Source organism: Postia placenta (genome assembly GCF_002117355.1).
Source record: "Postia placenta MAD-698-R-SB12 unplaced genomic scaffold POSPLAscaffold_8, whole genome shotgun sequence".
Classification (NCBI taxonomy): Eukaryota; Fungi; Basidiomycota; class Agaricomycetes; order Polyporales; family Adustoporiaceae; genus Rhodonia; species Rhodonia placenta.
The window spans coordinates 1080995-1096894 of NW_020169839.1; the positions used below are offsets into that span (position 1 = coordinate 1080995).

The window sequence follows — 15900 nt, forward strand, 5'->3', positions numbered from 1 at the left end:
GAGTGCCTCAATCCTGCCGCTGGTGTTGAGCGTGAATGTTTGCACAGTCGAGCGATCGTCGATCTCGAAGAGCATCGTCGGAGCGGCGGGTGCTGCGGGATTTCGTCTATGCCATTCGTAAATTCGATCTCGTATTGTGAGACCAGGGATAGTGCGGGGGCAGAAACTTCCGTTCGGAAGGACGATCTTTCCTTCGGTGTTACGCTTGCACTTGCCGTCCCGGATGTCGATCTCTGCGAACTCGCAGGTGCCTACCCTGCAGCCACGATTGCCGCAGTAATGGCACGTCTGTTCAGCTCCGCTGTTCTCGTGGACGTGGACGGCAGCTTGTTGTCTCGGTGCGGGGGCGTGGTTGTGCGTAGCGTGCGTCGTCGGCTGAATAAGCGTCGCGATCGTCCTCGACAGGCTTTCGATGATCATCGAGATGTCTTCGGTCTTGATCATCCCGGGGGGCACCGTTGTCGAAGTGTTCGATGTCGAAGCGATAGTTTGGTTAGCCGCTGTCGTAGGTGTGCTCGATGTACCGTGTAAAATAAACGTAGCTGCAGCGTGAATTTCTGCCATTGTGTATGGGTCGTCGGCATAGTGATCGGGGTGCTTGAGATGCAGTCGGGTCTCGAGCCGTGTGAGCAACGCTGGCTGGAATCCTCGAAGAAATGCGCAACTTTGTTCGATAGTGGAGAGTCGGTTCTGTGCGATGAGATGTTTTGTAATGGCCATGAAGTCGCGGTAATAGCAGCCTAGATCTGCCGCATTGTGAATCCCGATACGAGCGCGTTCTCCGATGAGCTGGTCCATGTCCGCCAGCGACCACTTTCTTGTATCATCGGCACCAGGATAGAGTGCTCGTACGTCGGCTTTCCAGTCGTTGTAGCTCTTGGCTACGTCGATGAAGAACTCGATGGTTTCCCATAAGTCGGCGACGTCGATCGAAGGGTACCGCACGGCCCACTGTTTCTTGGCTGCTTCGTCGGTAATCTGACACCGGGTGAACAATGCTTCGAGGTCCTGGAAGTAACGCCGAAGCGAACGGACTTCTGACGGGTCGAAGCTCGGTGCCGTTGAATGACCGCGCAGGGGCATCAATGGTGTGTTCGCGTTCTGACTCATGTTCGTAGTGTTAGTAGGAGCTGGGGTCGAAGAGGACGCGGTAGTAGTTGAAGGATTCGTAGGTGCGGGTGGTGCGGGGTTGGAGTTCGAAGCTGCGTTCGAAGGTGCCAATGGTGGCGGAGGCGCCAGGTCGGATGAAGGTATGACTGAAAGTCGCGAAGAGGATGCGATGGGCGGCTGAGCGTGGGCGCGAAAAGAAGACGGAGTCGGAAGTACGAGATTCGAAGTAGATGGGATGGGATCCTCGGGTTCGGGCGAAGAACTGGATCGTTCAACAAGATCAGGAGTCGAAATGTCGTAGTCGGAAGTAGTGAGGCCTAGAAGCTCGGGGGACGAAGTGCGTTCTTCGGCGGTCGAAGGGATCGGTTCTTCGTCGAAGTCGTCCTGGAGTTCTTGGTCTATCTCGTCTTCTTCGTCGCGGTCGAAGTTACCGGGAATTGTTGGAGAGGGAGTCAAGTGCGTTCGAGAGGAGCTGTCGAGGTTTTCGGCGGCGCTGCGACTAGCAGCCTCACGCACTTGCGAGCGGGTGAGTACTGGAGACGTTTTCGGAAACCCGAAAGCGGCGAATTCTTGCCTGAGATCCCCTCGTGGTGGGCTCCAGAAATGATACGACCTACGAAACCCTAACCCCTAACCTGGGTGCGACCTAAAGGGACTAGAGAGACGGATTATAGTCTTAGTGAGAGGGGAGTTAGCAGCAAGGTGTCCCGCGGTTCGAGTGAGCACGAGAAACGCCTTTGGAAAAGGTTATGAACAATAGGGAAGGTACGAGGTGGCTTCGACACGTCGTCGAAGCTACTCGGAGGCTGTGGGTGGTTAGCGGAGACGATCGAAGCTTGGCAGAGCTCTTCGATGTATCGTAGAAGGAAGGGACACGATTCGATGGGGTGGACTTAGCTAGGACGCGGTTCGCAGTTTCTTCGACAATAGTCGAAGTCGAAGGGTTCGTCGAGACGGTATCGACGAGTAAACGCAGTGGACGAGGTTTTGAGGTTACGCAGCGAGGGACGAAGTGACGCAGTTGAAGGCTTAGACGCGGGGCGAACTCGACTTATGAGCTCTGAACTCGAGGGGGGAACCGGATCTTGTATTTTTGGAGAGAAGTATGACAGATTTTATACTACGCATAGGACGCTACGACTATCGAGAGTGGCACACTAGTACAAGGGGCTTTGCATTGTCCCGCACGAATCTGCCTCACCGAGTGGCACGTATCAAGTCCATCGGTAGAGTGACGTCATGCCAAACGCGGAGATGAAGAGAAACATATGGACACTTCGGACCGGTATCCGTCGTTGAAGGCATGCCGCGAGGTTCAATACCTAATCGGGAAAGACCGGCTACGTCGGTGTGGCATGGTGCGATGCACGCGCTTGGCCGAACGGCGTCGAGTGGCCCTATTGTCCGCCAAATGCGGGAGATGTTCCGAGATCTATGCGCGAGGCATCGGGACGACCGTGCCGAGCTTTGAGCAAGCGTCGCGCACCGTCGAAGATGTCGAAGAGCGTCGAAGGCGAAATCGAAGTGTTGGGTGACTGAGTCGAAGTGCCGGGCAGGATGCGACTGCCGAAAAGAGGTGTATCGGGGCCCAGAGGGGCTTGGCACCTATCAGCGCACAAGGGACTGATATATCAGTACTCCAGAGAGAGAGGGGTGACAGACTCTCCTGCAACTAGTCTCTTCATGGCACCACCTCCTTGGGCAACTACAGAACAAACTGTGTTCTTAGAATCTCATTACTCTGGCTGGCTCAAAGCTCAGAAGGCAAGGCAACAGCCCCCATTCTGGTAGTCGCTCTACTTTGATTGGTTCACTAAGTGGCCAGAGCGCACACTATTGTTCGGCAACAGGCTCGTGGATGATCTGACACCAGAGGAGAGAAGCATCCTTGGGAATGCCATGAACGCCTGTCATGCTGTACGTGATCTGTTGCATACTCGCGGTTGTCACTCACTCCACCCATGATAGAGACTGCAAAATTGGTTTCGCAACCATCACGGCAAGACGTCCAATTGTAGCAAGGTGTTGAAGACAATTACAGACCTCTTCAATGTTATAGGTTCTGTGAAGACCAAGTGTCATCACCACTTGCAGGCAATTGAGGTTTATTCACGCAAGTATTACAACAATAAAGTTTAGCCCCTTGTGAAGCAAGAAATTGCGGATCATACCTTAACTCTGGGTCAGTGCCTCAAGGTTGTAAAGCACTGCACTTTGGAGATGTATGACGGGGAATCACCTAAGGTAAAGAAGGAAATCAATGAGTATATTCAGGCTGCAAAAGAAGAGGACAGTGCCGACGCCAAACCCACAAACAAGACTCAATCTGATGCACAGTTGTCTCCAAGTGAGCACCAACAGTATGTCTTCTGAGTTCCTATACTCCATTTGTATACTAATATGTTCTCATAGACTTATAGATCTTCTTGCACCGGTATTGAAGCATGTTCTAGTGGGTCTGTCAGAGAAAACCAGTTGGTATTTTACTGTTATTGCCGGTGGCCCTTCTCCCGAGGAAGGTGGTGAGATCCATACAATCTGGTATGTACATTGTATGCATCGTATTAATACCATAGCTCACCTTGTGATCCTGGCAGCTACCATCATGGCAAGACTGAGATGGGTCACAATTTCGGGAACACTATGCCCAACTTTGTTACGAGAGTCATGAAGCCCTACGTTGAGTTTCTACAAGTCGCTTTCCATGAGTAAATGCATTTGGGCTGTCGTTCATAACATATTGATGTATATTCCCCAGCTTCATGGAGACGCACATTATATGCAATCAATTATGAAGATGCATTTGATGTGCAAGAGCACCCTCAAGCAATGGATGAGGGGTGTTCTGGTCATATGTCTCCTTCCATAAGTCAAACCTTCGATCCTGATCTGGACAACACCGTTTCTCCCACTGGTGTTACCACCGCATCACCGCTGCCAGTTGAAGTGGAAACACATAGTCTAGACCTGAGTTGGGTGTCCAATCTTAACCCTTACGCACTCCCATCTTACACCATTTCTTCTACTCCTGGTAACTTGTCCATGCCACAGGCACCATCCTTTGCCATTGCGCATGATACAATGTCCACTAGCACTGGTCCATCCACTTCTGGAACAGATCAATCAGATGATCAAGCTCAGTCATCTGCTCCTGGTCAATCATCTGCTCCCGGCCAATCGTCCACATCAGACTACTCGTTGCCTGCTGACTGCACCGCTCTTTCTCCCTGGCCTTCCCTTGCACCAAGTCCCTTTGTGACTTCCCCAATACCTTGTTCTGGGGCAGCATCCACAATCAGCTCTTCACCAACCATCCCCTAGTCCTGGCAAGTCTTGACACTGGATCAGTCTGTATATGTACATCAGAACATTGATTTCCCTCTGCCAGTTGGAGGTGAAACCATACCGTCATTCCTTAACACTTGCTTGTCGAACTCAGCATCAGACATAGTGCTGTCGTCCACCAATGACGCAACTGACCAAGCCACACATACATCGGATACTCCCATGCTGAGCACTACAGGTATGTCCACTTGCCTATTTGTTTGCCATCGATACTCACTGCTAGTATTTTCAAGCAGTAGTGTCCTCAGAGGGCAACCATACTCAAACAATACCAGACTCACCTGACCCAGTATGCATGAACCCAAAGAAAGGTAGAAAGCCGCATGTACAAGCCTTGGGCATGAGGTCCACAGCTTTGACCTCACAAGATACAGCTAGCAATTGCCCGCAGGCTCAGCTTACAGCTGCAGGTACGACTCCTGTAGCTACATATGTATGGCCAACTTGTGCTTGCAGACCACCACGACCTTGCGACCAGACACCACCTCCAGCTGGCTCATGTCAGTCCATCACCACATTTCAAGCACAGATGTCAAAGGAAATGCGCACAACTGGGACAAATGCAGCTCATGTGACTCGTTCAGACAAAAAGGATAAATGGAAACAAGCTACAGGAGTACAGGTTGAGTGCTCTTGTGCAAAGAAGTGAGGTTGTCATACGTACATTTGGCTGAATGTATTGTACTACCAATATAGTTGTTTGTCTTCTGAATTGATTGCCAGTACACCCTTCTACTTGAGCTTTGGTGTCATTATTAGTTTTATGATGTGTCTGCGTACCTTCAAACTTCACGGCACAGTTTGAATCATTATTCTGAGGAGAGTAAATGCATTCAATAGTCATTTAACTTTTACTAGTCCTACGTTGGAGCACGCATGTATACACCTTGTACCTGTATGCACTTCTTCACTTAATGGTGATGCCTTCAAATGTGCGTGTGCGCCAGACTTAATCTGATGCACAAGCTATTTACATTCACATCCTATGCATACATATTCTGTATATTATACACAAAGTACTACAGGAAAACTACCAACAAATCAATATACTGACGAACTTCATCATATCAACTGCGCATCTACTAGAGCAAGCCTCCATGTGCTGAAGTCAGCCAGTCCTTGAGGGCACTTACAATGACAAATATAGTAATTGTGCGCATGCTTAGCAATATTATTGGTATGTCCTCAGTCACTGTCTCATTCTTGTAGTAACCCGACAACATGACACAGAAAGCACCTCATGAAACATTCTACAAATACACAAAACATTCAAAAAGCCGACACCGGGCACCTAAATCAGTGTTGCAAATCAGGTTAAGTAAATATTGCCAGGGAAATTCTGTGGAGCATCAACACCCCCTTACACTGTGCCACGCCGTACTCCCACCTCTGCTCTTGCCCATGTCAGCCGTGTTATAAACCACTATGCATAATTATGACCCGTCCATGCTGACTCTGTGCTAGACAGCTCAGTTGCTGCTGCCATGGCACTTCTTCATGTGATGCCAAAGTGTGTCACTCCGAGACACAATGTGGCCACAGCAGTCACACTTCCGTGCGGTGGACTTCAAATGGACGGCGGCAACATGCTTGCCGAGGTTCCTGTTGGTGACCTGTCTGCCGCACAGAGTGCCGTCCTGCATGACCCAGCAGCAAAGGGTTATTATGCCCACCGGGGGTGGGTTAGCCTCCACGTTCAGGTTGTACTGTTGGAGGTGCTGCATCACATGGCCAGGCGATAGCGCCGAGATGGTGTGGTCGCAGAATCCCTGCCAGTGGCATGTTCTGACTTGGGTGACGCTGGTCATAATAGGGTGTATGGGCAAAGGGAGATTGTGGTCCGAGGTGGGAAATGATGGTCTGTCAATAGAGGGCAGAGCACCGAGGGCTGCATGAAAGCTGTGAGCAGAAGCATAGACACTATCGACGCTACTGCTGTTGAGTAGTTAGACCACAGAGAGACTAGGTGAGAATAATATGAAGACAACACACAATAGTGGTGGCATAAGCTGATGATCGGTCAACATGATGTCGTCGATATATTGATCTGTTGGCTCCAAGCTAGAATCGACGATAATTGAGACCCGTAAAGCAGCATGGTTATCGCCTACATACCCCAAGCCCAAGCCGTCTGTTGGCCATGCCGCTGGTGCCCATAAGTCCATGGAAACATTACTGTCCAAGATGGGGTCCTCGTGGCGGCCCGGGGTGTGGGACCTTGTCATCATATTCAAAGTAGCAGGTGATAGGTACTGGTGAACGGAAGCCTGATGACGGGGAAAGTGGATGGGTTTTGCTTGCCCATTATAGACATTATATACAGGGAAGTATGGCAGAGGGGAACCTGGAGGACACAAACTTACATCTAAAAGAGGTGCTGGGCTCAGATGTCCTACAAATTCTACATGACATAGTAGCATGATGTAGGCCCAGCATTCGAACATTCTGATTTGGCTCACTGTGCACATCAATTTGGGTCTTGTACACCGATCATATCTGTCAGATCATCACAAGGGCAGTGCACTACCCATACAGTGCATACCCGGGCAGTTGGCAGACCACTCAAGCATCAGCAAATTGTCAAGTTTTGAATTGTACCTGATATTGCCTGGGCCGGCTGGATCAATCTGAAATCCCTGATTCACCTGGCCATGTTTCTACCCAGAGACCATCCAGATGGTTCAGAGCACTCAGACAGCTCAGACAGAATCATGGAAACAAGTTTCATGCACTGCAAAATATAATCACATTAGGAGGATTTGAACCCTCACTTCCGCAAACATTCAACATAAGCACTACTTACTACTACACCAGATGGTTATGAAAGAATGTGCTTCAGTTGTCCAATATGTATGGCAAGTGATTCTGGCAGCATCTCTGTCATACTCATCGTATCCACGCAGTCTAATTTCACTCTGAGTGATGTGTCCACCCCCTGGGCTGACATGCAACAGACCTCTCCGTCCTACTCAATTCCGACTCTCCAGGCTCGGACACTCCATTGTTCACATAGTGTTGTGGGCATGAACAAGGGACTGACCACCTTCTTGCATCTCCTCGTACTGATCTAGCATGCTGGAGGACTGCAAGCAGCTGGCGAACTTGGCCCTGCTTCAGGGGCATTCGCTCACCTGTCATGCCGACCCTCTCCAACCTCATGATGCCTACCAATATGCCCTACTCCTCTTGCCCATTCTCCTCATCTTGTCCCTTCATGAGGAAACGCAAGATACACCAAAGGCCGAAGTGAGAGCCGAGAGTAGGGGTGAATGGCAAAGTGCGCAGCAAGGACAATGAGCAATTGATTGCGAAGATATGCAAAGTGGGTGATGTAGGATTGGTGGTAGAGCACTGTGAGTAGTGCACCTGTTCTGTTTTTTATATATTCAATTCCTTGGGTTTAGACTCCATACAGTGTAGGTACATGCAGAGTGAGATTGAGCCATCAGCGGCTCCTAATAGTGGGCTCCACGCCTGTGTTCTAACCTGCACGGTGAAGTGCCAATCACACGGTGTCATCGCCCTACAGGTTTCAGGCTGACCAAGAGCCCCTCACCAATGGTGCAGGGGGCCATCCTCGCGCAGCAAACACCATGTTGGTGGTCCAACAATGAGGCAAATGACGAGAACGGGGGGCGGGCAGGCGGCGCTCCCTCCGAACTTCAGGCATCACGCCGTACGAGTGGTGTCCCGAGGGTGGGCAGTGGACAGTGGGGCAACAAGAGCCAGAGCGCGCTCCTTCCATAAGATGAGTAGATTCTCCGCGTGTGTTTCCACGTCGCACCACTCAGTGAAATCTGTGAAGTCCTTGCTCAGGGATGATGTGAGTGCCGGTGCCTTACGGTGTGTCCAGTGGAACTGCTGCCACCGAAACACTTGCTCAACAGTATGAGCTAAGAGACGGGCATTCACCTGCGAATGCGGCTGGCCGCACTCACAGTCGGTGAGGGCCTCGGCCAAGATCTTAGACCTCCCAAAGGTAGAGACCATCGGCTCAGGAACTTGAGGACATCATCCGCAGACCAGCTGTGCTGGTCGCGCACCTGTTCTGTTTCCATCACACCCTTATCCTGGGCAATGCACCTATTCCACATTGCTGCTAGGCTTGTGGTTTATTGACACAATTTGTTCTAATATATTTCAGGTGTCATTTCTCATGAAGCTCTACATGTGAGTTTCTGCCTGCATTGAAGTGTAACCCCAGATGCACAATTGATGCATCTTGCAGGCTCAAGTATCCCGAGAATCACCATATGGTTTGGTGGGACCCAGCCAGCGAGCACATAATCATCCAGCGGCCAGTGCAGCTCCTGCTGCATGTTCTCTACAATGTGTACTGCCAATTGTGCTTCACGAGCTTCTCTCGGCAACTCAATGTGAGCCACATTAGATATCATCTGAATATTATTGTGTGCTCACATCGCATCACACGAACAGATCTATGGCTTCATGTGCAAGGTGAACATGGCCAATGTAGATCATGTGATCAACGGCCCAGACACTAGCATCACTGATTGTCTAGTGTAAGGCAAATAAATCAGTGTAAATTACACCGTACTTTTTTACAGGTAATTTACAAGTAATTTACACTTTTTTACAGGGCTGTCTGAATAGAGGTGTAAATAATGTAAATAAGGGTGTGTCACGTGCTGGGTACCCACGTTCAGCCGCCAATTGGGCCAATGCCTTGCACCCCGGGCTATTATTTTGTCAACACTGCTTCAGTGCGCTACTCTTTGTATCTTTGTAGTCTACATACTTATACACGGTCTCTGTAGATATCAACCGACTCTGCTCGAACGTAGTACAAGTTCTGACTTACCTTTTCAGACTTAGCCGTGCTGTCTCAGATCTAGCCGTAGGTACTTAGAATCTCTTAGAATGGTTTGAACACCTCTTGTATCTCTTTGTCGAGCCAACACCAGTATTCGGGCCTCTGCCCCTGTTGTTTGCAAACCTCTCGGTCCTCTTTCATCATAACGGCTCACGCTCTTCATCTTGCCCATTACAATTGCCCCCATCATCTAGGGCTGGGAACTTGAAGCCACAGCGGCTGCATGGATATTTAGGAGGAGCTAGTAAATGTAAATGAGGCAGAAGACGGCAACTTGGCAAGGTGTTATGGGAGTTCAATTAGGATGTGTAGGTAGTCTGTAGCATATGCTAGATACTCTTTCTGCCCTTGCATGTGATATGAATGCTCCCTGGAGCTTTTTTTAACATATCTTTACATTTTTCTACCATTTTTTTACTGTTTTTTACACACCGGAGGGTGTCACGTGCCGAAGCGCAAATAGTCCCGTGATTTACTGTAATTTACATTTTTTACCATGTAAAAAATGGGGTCCCAAAACCTGGGTCTGTAAAAAACGGTAATTTACACACCGATGAATTATTTACCCTACACTATGATTGTCACTCCAGCACCTGAGGCCAGGTCAAATGTGCAGCTGTAAGTCTCCAATAGCTATCCGGTTTCCCAATATTAATCATATATGGCTTTTTGCAAGGCCGAACCCTTGTCTACAGCTGCTATATACCCCGTCCGATGTGATCGTTCTCCAGGCCGCTGTGCGCCCACCCTGTTCGTTTTGTCTCGGATATTTCATCACTCATTCACAGCATACACATTTGGGTTCGAGCTCTCATGTTACCTCCCTTGAAGGGATTCAGTTGTTTGTCCCCTAGTCATGTTCCATTGCGCATATATTCTGGAATCTGTATCTAGTATTACAGATTATATACCTATTGTCTGTGATAGCTGGAAGAGGCCTGAATGTCGTCTGGTGCCTGTCTGAGTGCGTCTGATAGCACTCTGATGCAGACTGGCGGGTCTGGCTCAGAAATGAACCTCCTTAATTCAGACGGCTGTCTGAGTGCCTGAGTCGTCTGAATGATCTGATTCAGATGATTCAGACAGGGATCAGAGCGCCGACGTTTTGCTGAGGGCCTCAGCACACTGGCTTCATGGTTTGTCTTCCCTGGACTCTGACAGGTGTGGTGTCCTTACTCGTCTCTCACAGCATGGTCCAGTCTCCTGAGAACAGAGTAGACGATCTCTTCAACCCGCCCCGGCTGTCTCACGTAGCCGGATGCTGGCTTTGAGATCTGAGGCGCTGCGAGCGCCACGAGTAGGTGAGTTTATTGGATCAAATGGAATGTCAAGACGGAAGTGGCCAGTCCCTGAGATCTTCGTTGGTGCGTCGCCCTGGCCGTCACACACCAATTGGCTTCAAGCTGACAATGTAGTTAGTGATGTGGGCCCAGCATTCAAACATTCTGATTCGGCTCACCGCGCGCATGAATACTGTGTCCCCCAAGTTCACCTCTACCATACTTCCCTATATATAATGTCTACAGTGGGCGAGCAAGAAACCATCCACTTCCCCAATCATCAAGCCCCCATTCACCACCTGCTACTTTGAAAATGATGACGAGGACCACACCCTGGGCCGCGACGAGGATCCCGTGCCGGGCAGTAATGTTTCCGTGGACTTCTGGGCACCGATAGCATGGCCAGCAGACGGCTTCAGCTTGGGGTACGTAGGCGATGACCGTGCTGCTTCATGAATCTCAATTCTCTTTCAATCCAGTTTGGAGCCGATGTATCAATACATCGACGACATCATGATGACCTATCTTCAGCTTGCGCCATCGCTATCGTGTGTCATCTGCATATGATTCTCACCCAGTCCCTCTGTGATCTAACTCCTCAACAGCAGTGGCGTCGATATCATCTATACTTTTGCTGACAGCTTCCATGCAACCCCCGGCACTCTGCCCTCTATTGACGGCCCGTCATTTTCCACTCGAACCATGGTTTCCCTTTGCCTATACACCCTACCAGCATCACCCAAGGCAGGGCATGCCGCTGGCAGGGACTCTGTGACCGCACCATCTCGGCGCTCTCGCCCGGACGCGTCATGGAGCACCTCCGACGGTACCACCTAAACACACCCCCTGCGGGCACTATGACCCATTGCTGCTGGGTCATGAAGGATGGCACTCTGTGCGGCAAGCAGGTCATCAGCAGGAACATCGGCAAACACGTCGCTGCCCTCCATTTGAAGTCCACCGCGCGGAAGTGCGACCGCTGTGGACGCGTTATGTCTCGAAGCGACTCCCTTTGGCGTCACGTCAAGACGTGCCGTGGCGGCGGCAAGTGAGCGGTCTAGTGCAGAGTCGGTGTGGACGGTTCATAAAGACGCACAGTGGTGCATACATGGCTGACATGGGCAACAGCGGAGATGTGAATGCGGTATGGTGCGGTGTAAGATGTATTGATGACGATCTGTACAATAGAGAAACAACATAGCCAATACCGCCTGAACCTTTGAGGTGAAAACTCATAAGACCTGAGTCAAGGTCGTGCTTGCTAGACCAACACTTACGGTATTTTCGCCTGATGGATGACCTAGACATGGCCTCAGGGTGGCCGAATGAAAACGTGTGGGTGAAACCTATGGCTTGAATAGTATGAGGCGCGATACAGGTGCGAAGACTGACCCGGCTGATGCTGGTTCCGCTTTGTACTTGGCATGTCTCGCGTGTTCTCCATGGATCAAGTGAACTGCGATCCGAACTAGATATCAGTGCCGACGGTCCAAGGTCCAAGGCGCACCTGCAGGATGCGATGTGACAATTCAAGTGGTACTATGTGTATCCTACAAGACGCCGGCGGCGGTGCAGCAGTCTCACGCTCTACTAATATCGTATAGACCTTGTAGGATACCTGACCTCAGGGTCTCTGTCCAGCTTAGGTGATTCTGACTTGGTCAGGCATACATACCATCATTCATTTTTCTAGGGTGGGGTTCAGCGACACTATGGACCGGCGCGACAGGCCTCGCGCGGGTACTTGCTCAGCGCGAACATGACCAGGCAATGGCAGGCCCGACGGCGACCAACACGCGACGATCTCGACACTTCTACATCGTGTAGTGGCAACTCACAACCACAAGAATCCTGTTGGCGCCTCCAGCGCTAGCGAAGCCACCTGCTTCAAGTCCTTCCCTCCATCGACTCTCTCGAACACTTTCACCCCGCCCCCAAGCACTCCGCCGGCAATCAGCCACCGCGCGTCCTCACCGCCGAACCACATCCCGCGCAGATGCCGCAGCCCGGAACGCACCTCATTCACCAGCTCAGGCTTCGCAGGGTCCGCGAGCGAGAAGACGGCGATCGTGTCTCCCTCAGACGACGGGTCGTCGCGATTCGATACGTACAGGTACGGCGTGGGCGACGTCGCAACCAAGATCTCCGCTGCGAACATGTCCGGCCACGCCTCACGCGGGGCGGCCGTACGCAGTGTGTGCACACACGCGAGGAGCGTAGGCTCTTCCGGAGCGGGTGGCAGCCGATGTGCAGTGACCTCGTTCGTGAGCTCGAGGACAGTATAGAGAATATCATCTGGGCGTGCACCTGAGAACGATCGGAATGGACGTGGGACAGCGGGGACGTACTCAATACCACAACGTGCCGCGGTCCTCCTCCCGCCTTGTAGGCAACAACACCGCTTGGAACCCACACGCCGCTAGCATCCTTGACGAAGCGACGCGTCACATCCGCACCGAGATCGGGGATCAGTAGCTCTGCGCGGGTGGGGTGCAGGAAGACCTGGTGCAGGTGCGACGCTTCCTGGCGCTCCTTGTTCGGGCCTGTGCCCGTGAATCTGAGCGTCGAGCTCTGGGACACCTGCAGGTGCGGCGGCTCGGGTATCAGAGGGATGGTCGTGAATGTCCCGGAGGAGTACTAGAGCGCAGGCGTTGAGACGAGCAGAGCGCTGCAAAGCACAGCTGTGGACTCACATTCCCTATGAGCAGCTCAGTGCCTGCTGCGAGCAAGGTGCACGGGTCCGCGCCACCACTAGAGACTTCGCCTACCAGACTGCCCTTGCCTCCTTCGTCATACCGCACGACTACGATTTTCCCCTCAGCTTGCTCGAGCCCGGCAAACACAAGCGATTTATCGGTCGGATGAGGGGTGATCCATGATGGGTGATACCCGACTGTTATTGACGAAACGAGCGAGATGCTCGAGGTATCGGGGTCAAAAGAGACCGTGTAAATCTCATTCGCGTAGGATCCGACCAGAATGCGGTACGACATGGGCGGAGACAGCAAGGTGGACAGTCCCTTCGAGGAGCGTTGCCAGTATATCGATAACGATTCATCGAGAGATAGTCCAGCTCTATAACAGCGACATCGTCAAGTTGCTCACGACCTTCATCGACTGTCGACTTGAGATCCAAGTATTTCTTGGTAGCAGGACTTGACCGACATATTGCCGACAACCTTCCTACGGGTCCGCCATTGCAACATGGTCTAAGGTCAGAAGAACAAGCCCGATTGGCCCAAAAGCCTACCTGTATGCTACTGATAGGTATCGGTTTTACCTTACACCAACTTGAACTTGAAGGGGTTAGCGTTTGGCCAACATGTTGCTTACCTGACAAGGCCTGTGTTGTAATTCGGGACCCTTGTCTGCTGGACGGCGCGTACATCGATAGGTCATTCAGGCTATGATCCTGCATGACTCTAGGAAAGCGCTCGCACTGCGTCAATGAGCAAGTGAGGTGACAACCCCTGCTGCGAAATGACTGCAACCGATTTCAAATCTCCTGGGGCTGCAAGAAGTACTGAATTCACATGCTGCACACGGACGACACGGTTCCCACCAAGACTTCTTCCGACAAACCTGGCGCATATTCACTACATATGTGGGCTCGCGATCGTGACACTAGAGGCTAGTACATTCAACTAAATATACATGTTATGACACAAACTGACGCATGTCCGTCCCTACAGGTTACTAATGTACAACTTGAACGCACACAGTTGATCCGAAGTCACGGCACGCAGTTCCAGGAATGCTCTGCGGCGCATGAGTACAGAGAATCGACTGTCTTCCGCATACGGAGGCTGATCCATGAGCTCATGCAACGTCTGGCAGATACGATGCATTCACGCCGTCCGAAGCAGCTCGATGGGGGATGTCAAGGTACTCCCGGGCTCATATGTGATTGGCACAGCTACCAGCTGGAATGGGACACCTACATGATGCGAAGACCTTCGGTTAGCATGTTCGCCAGCCTCGAATCGCTTAACATACCGACGTGTGCCATGAACCTGTTGAGATTTCCTTCTCGTGTATCCTGCGCAAACAGGCCATAATCCCTCAGGAGGACTCGCACCATCAATGCTGTGGCATAAAGAGGTTCGTGGTCAGGTCTCCTCACGCAGCTGTCCACCAAAGATCAGGTGCTACTTACAGTCATAATTGAACAGAGACCGCAAGTCGACCGGCCATACGTCACTCCTGGTCCCGTCCGGCTTCAGTATGGCAGCGAGTCGGTCGTCCAGATTGCTGGATCGAAGCAGCGAGTTGGCTTGCCTCGCTTTCCTGATCGCTAACATCAGCGGATGGTTCGGCATCGGCATGTCAAGACCACTTACGAGTTGTCGAGCGCATGTTTCGTATCGACAATCTGTTTCTGGGCTTCATCCATCTGCTGCCTCAGAGTGATTGGGAAGAGGCTCGATATCTGGTCGTTAATTTGGCCCTTTACTTGCAGCGCGATCTCGAGCTTTATTTGCTCGCGAATGTGATCCCTAGCAGAGCATCATGAGCTACATCGCCGTGGACCGTCCGCCCGGTACCGTCTAACTCACTGGATCTCGTTGGCGACTTGGCCCTTCACCTTCTTCTGGATCATATCCTTGGCGGCTTTTACTATTTTGTCTTCCTTTTCTTCTTGAGCCTTTACTCGATCGTGGAGCTGTTGGATTTCGGCGGCGGCGCCCTTCTGGAATACCAATTCATGTCTCTGACAGGAGTTGAATTGCAGGGCAGAGCATGACTAACCATTGTTGGCCCCAGGGTAGATACCTTCGCCGAATTCTCGTTTAACGCTTGTAAGGACTGGCCCCTACATGAAGTATCGTCAATAGGCTCGGTCTTGTTGACGCCTGAGTCAATCGAATTGGACGTGATACTTGCATTGTGATCAGGCTTGACTTCATATTTGCTATGAGTTCCTCGCGTGTACATGTTTTGACCGTGCTATCGCTTGGCGGCGCATCCGCAGCCGTGGCCACAGGCGTGTCAGTGGGCGTTGTGAGACCTGTAGCCTGAGAAACCTTGCTTGCTTGCTTCAATGTGGCCATGATCGCCGTTGTTTGTCCAGAATACTATAATCGCCAGCAACGCGAGAGGGAGGATGTATACGATATGAACGAGCACGGAACAGAGTAGCAGGAGAAGGATGCCTATGATGATGGTGTCTAAGGCATTCATCGCGAGGCTGTTCTTATCCGCGAGGTCTACGGTTGTGGGCCTAGCTCCGTACGTACTTCGACTGGCAATACTGTAATGGTGGCAGAGTATCGGAGCTTCGCGCGCTCGATAGAACCGCAGTAGCGCTGCCTCACGGCGTCCTCATTGTGG

The 15900-nt window shown here is 51.3% G+C and overlaps 6 protein-coding genes across 6 annotated transcripts; 2 read left to right on the plus strand and 4 right to left on the minus strand.

Annotated features, from left to right (window-relative positions):
- POSPLADRAFT_1145331 (hypothetical protein) lies at positions 1 to 3045 on the minus strand (the record flags this gene model as incomplete). The annotated part of the gene is made up of 4 exons (XM_024485791.1): positions 1 to 1723; positions 2312 to 2432; positions 2597 to 2673; positions 2945 to 3045. Coding segments are annotated over 4 exons (2022 nt in total), but the record flags the coding sequence as incomplete, so codon positions are not given.
- Positions 3046 to 3330: 285 nt separating this feature from the next.
- POSPLADRAFT_1057373 (hypothetical protein) lies at positions 3331 to 3822 on the plus strand (the record flags this gene model as incomplete). Its single annotated transcript, XM_024480910.1, has 3 exons — positions 3331 to 3470; positions 3523 to 3651; positions 3708 to 3822. 3 exons carry the CDS (start codon positions 3331 to 3333, stop codon positions 3820 to 3822), a joined length of 384 nt encoding a protein of 127 aa, XP_024338398.1.
- A 2102-nt stretch (positions 3823 to 5924) lies between these two features.
- Positions 5925 to 6620, minus strand: POSPLADRAFT_1046907 (hypothetical protein; the record flags this gene model as incomplete). Its single annotated transcript, XM_024479153.1, has 3 exons — positions 5925 to 6354; positions 6448 to 6516; positions 6571 to 6620. The coding sequence occupies 3 exons, from the start codon at positions 6618 to 6620 to the stop codon at positions 5925 to 5927; spliced, it is 549 nt and encodes a 182-aa protein (XP_024338399.1).
- Positions 6621 to 7527: 907 nt separating this feature from the next.
- On the plus strand, positions 7528 to 8982 carry POSPLADRAFT_1143994 (hypothetical protein; the record flags this gene model as incomplete). Its single annotated transcript, XM_024485644.1, has 6 exons — positions 7528 to 7732; positions 7791 to 7808; positions 7985 to 8151; positions 8600 to 8625; positions 8684 to 8831; positions 8893 to 8982. The coding sequence occupies 6 exons, from the start codon at positions 7528 to 7530 to the stop codon at positions 8980 to 8982; spliced, it is 654 nt and encodes a 217-aa protein (XP_024338400.1).
- A 3416-nt stretch (positions 8983 to 12398) lies between these two features.
- Positions 12399 to 13564, minus strand: POSPLADRAFT_1040124 (hypothetical protein; the record flags this gene model as incomplete). Its single annotated transcript, XM_024477681.1, has 3 exons — positions 12399 to 12864; positions 12915 to 13206; positions 13263 to 13564. Coding segments are annotated over 3 exons (1055 nt in total), but the record flags the coding sequence as incomplete, so codon positions are not given.
- Positions 13565 to 14175: 611 nt separating this feature from the next.
- On the minus strand, positions 14176 to 15837 carry POSPLADRAFT_1040125 (hypothetical protein). The gene is made up of 7 exons (XM_024477682.1): positions 15454 to 15837; positions 15319 to 15382; positions 15126 to 15259; positions 14910 to 15065; positions 14726 to 14856; positions 14566 to 14655; positions 14176 to 14506 (listed from the first exon to the last, which is right to left on the minus strand). Exons 1-7 carry the CDS (start codon positions 15618 to 15620, stop codon positions 14418 to 14420), a joined length of 831 nt encoding a protein of 276 aa, XP_024338402.1. The 5' UTR covers positions 15621 to 15837; the 3' UTR covers positions 14176 to 14417.
- Positions 15838 to 15900: the final 63 nt, after the last annotated feature.

Coding starts and splice junctions, on each gene's coding strand:
- POSPLADRAFT_1040125 (XM_024477682.1), bottom strand. CDS start 15,620: ATGGCCACATTGAAGCAAGCAAGCAAGGTTTCTCAGGCTACAGGTCTC. Junction 15,066..15,125: donor CAAGTCGCCAACGAGATCCA/GTGAGTTAGACG, acceptor ATGCTCTGCTAG/GGATCACATTCGCGAGCAAA. Junction 14,857..14,909: donor AAACATGCGCTCGACAACTC/GTAAGTGGTCTT, acceptor GTTAGCGATCAG/GAAAGCGAGGCAAGCCAACT.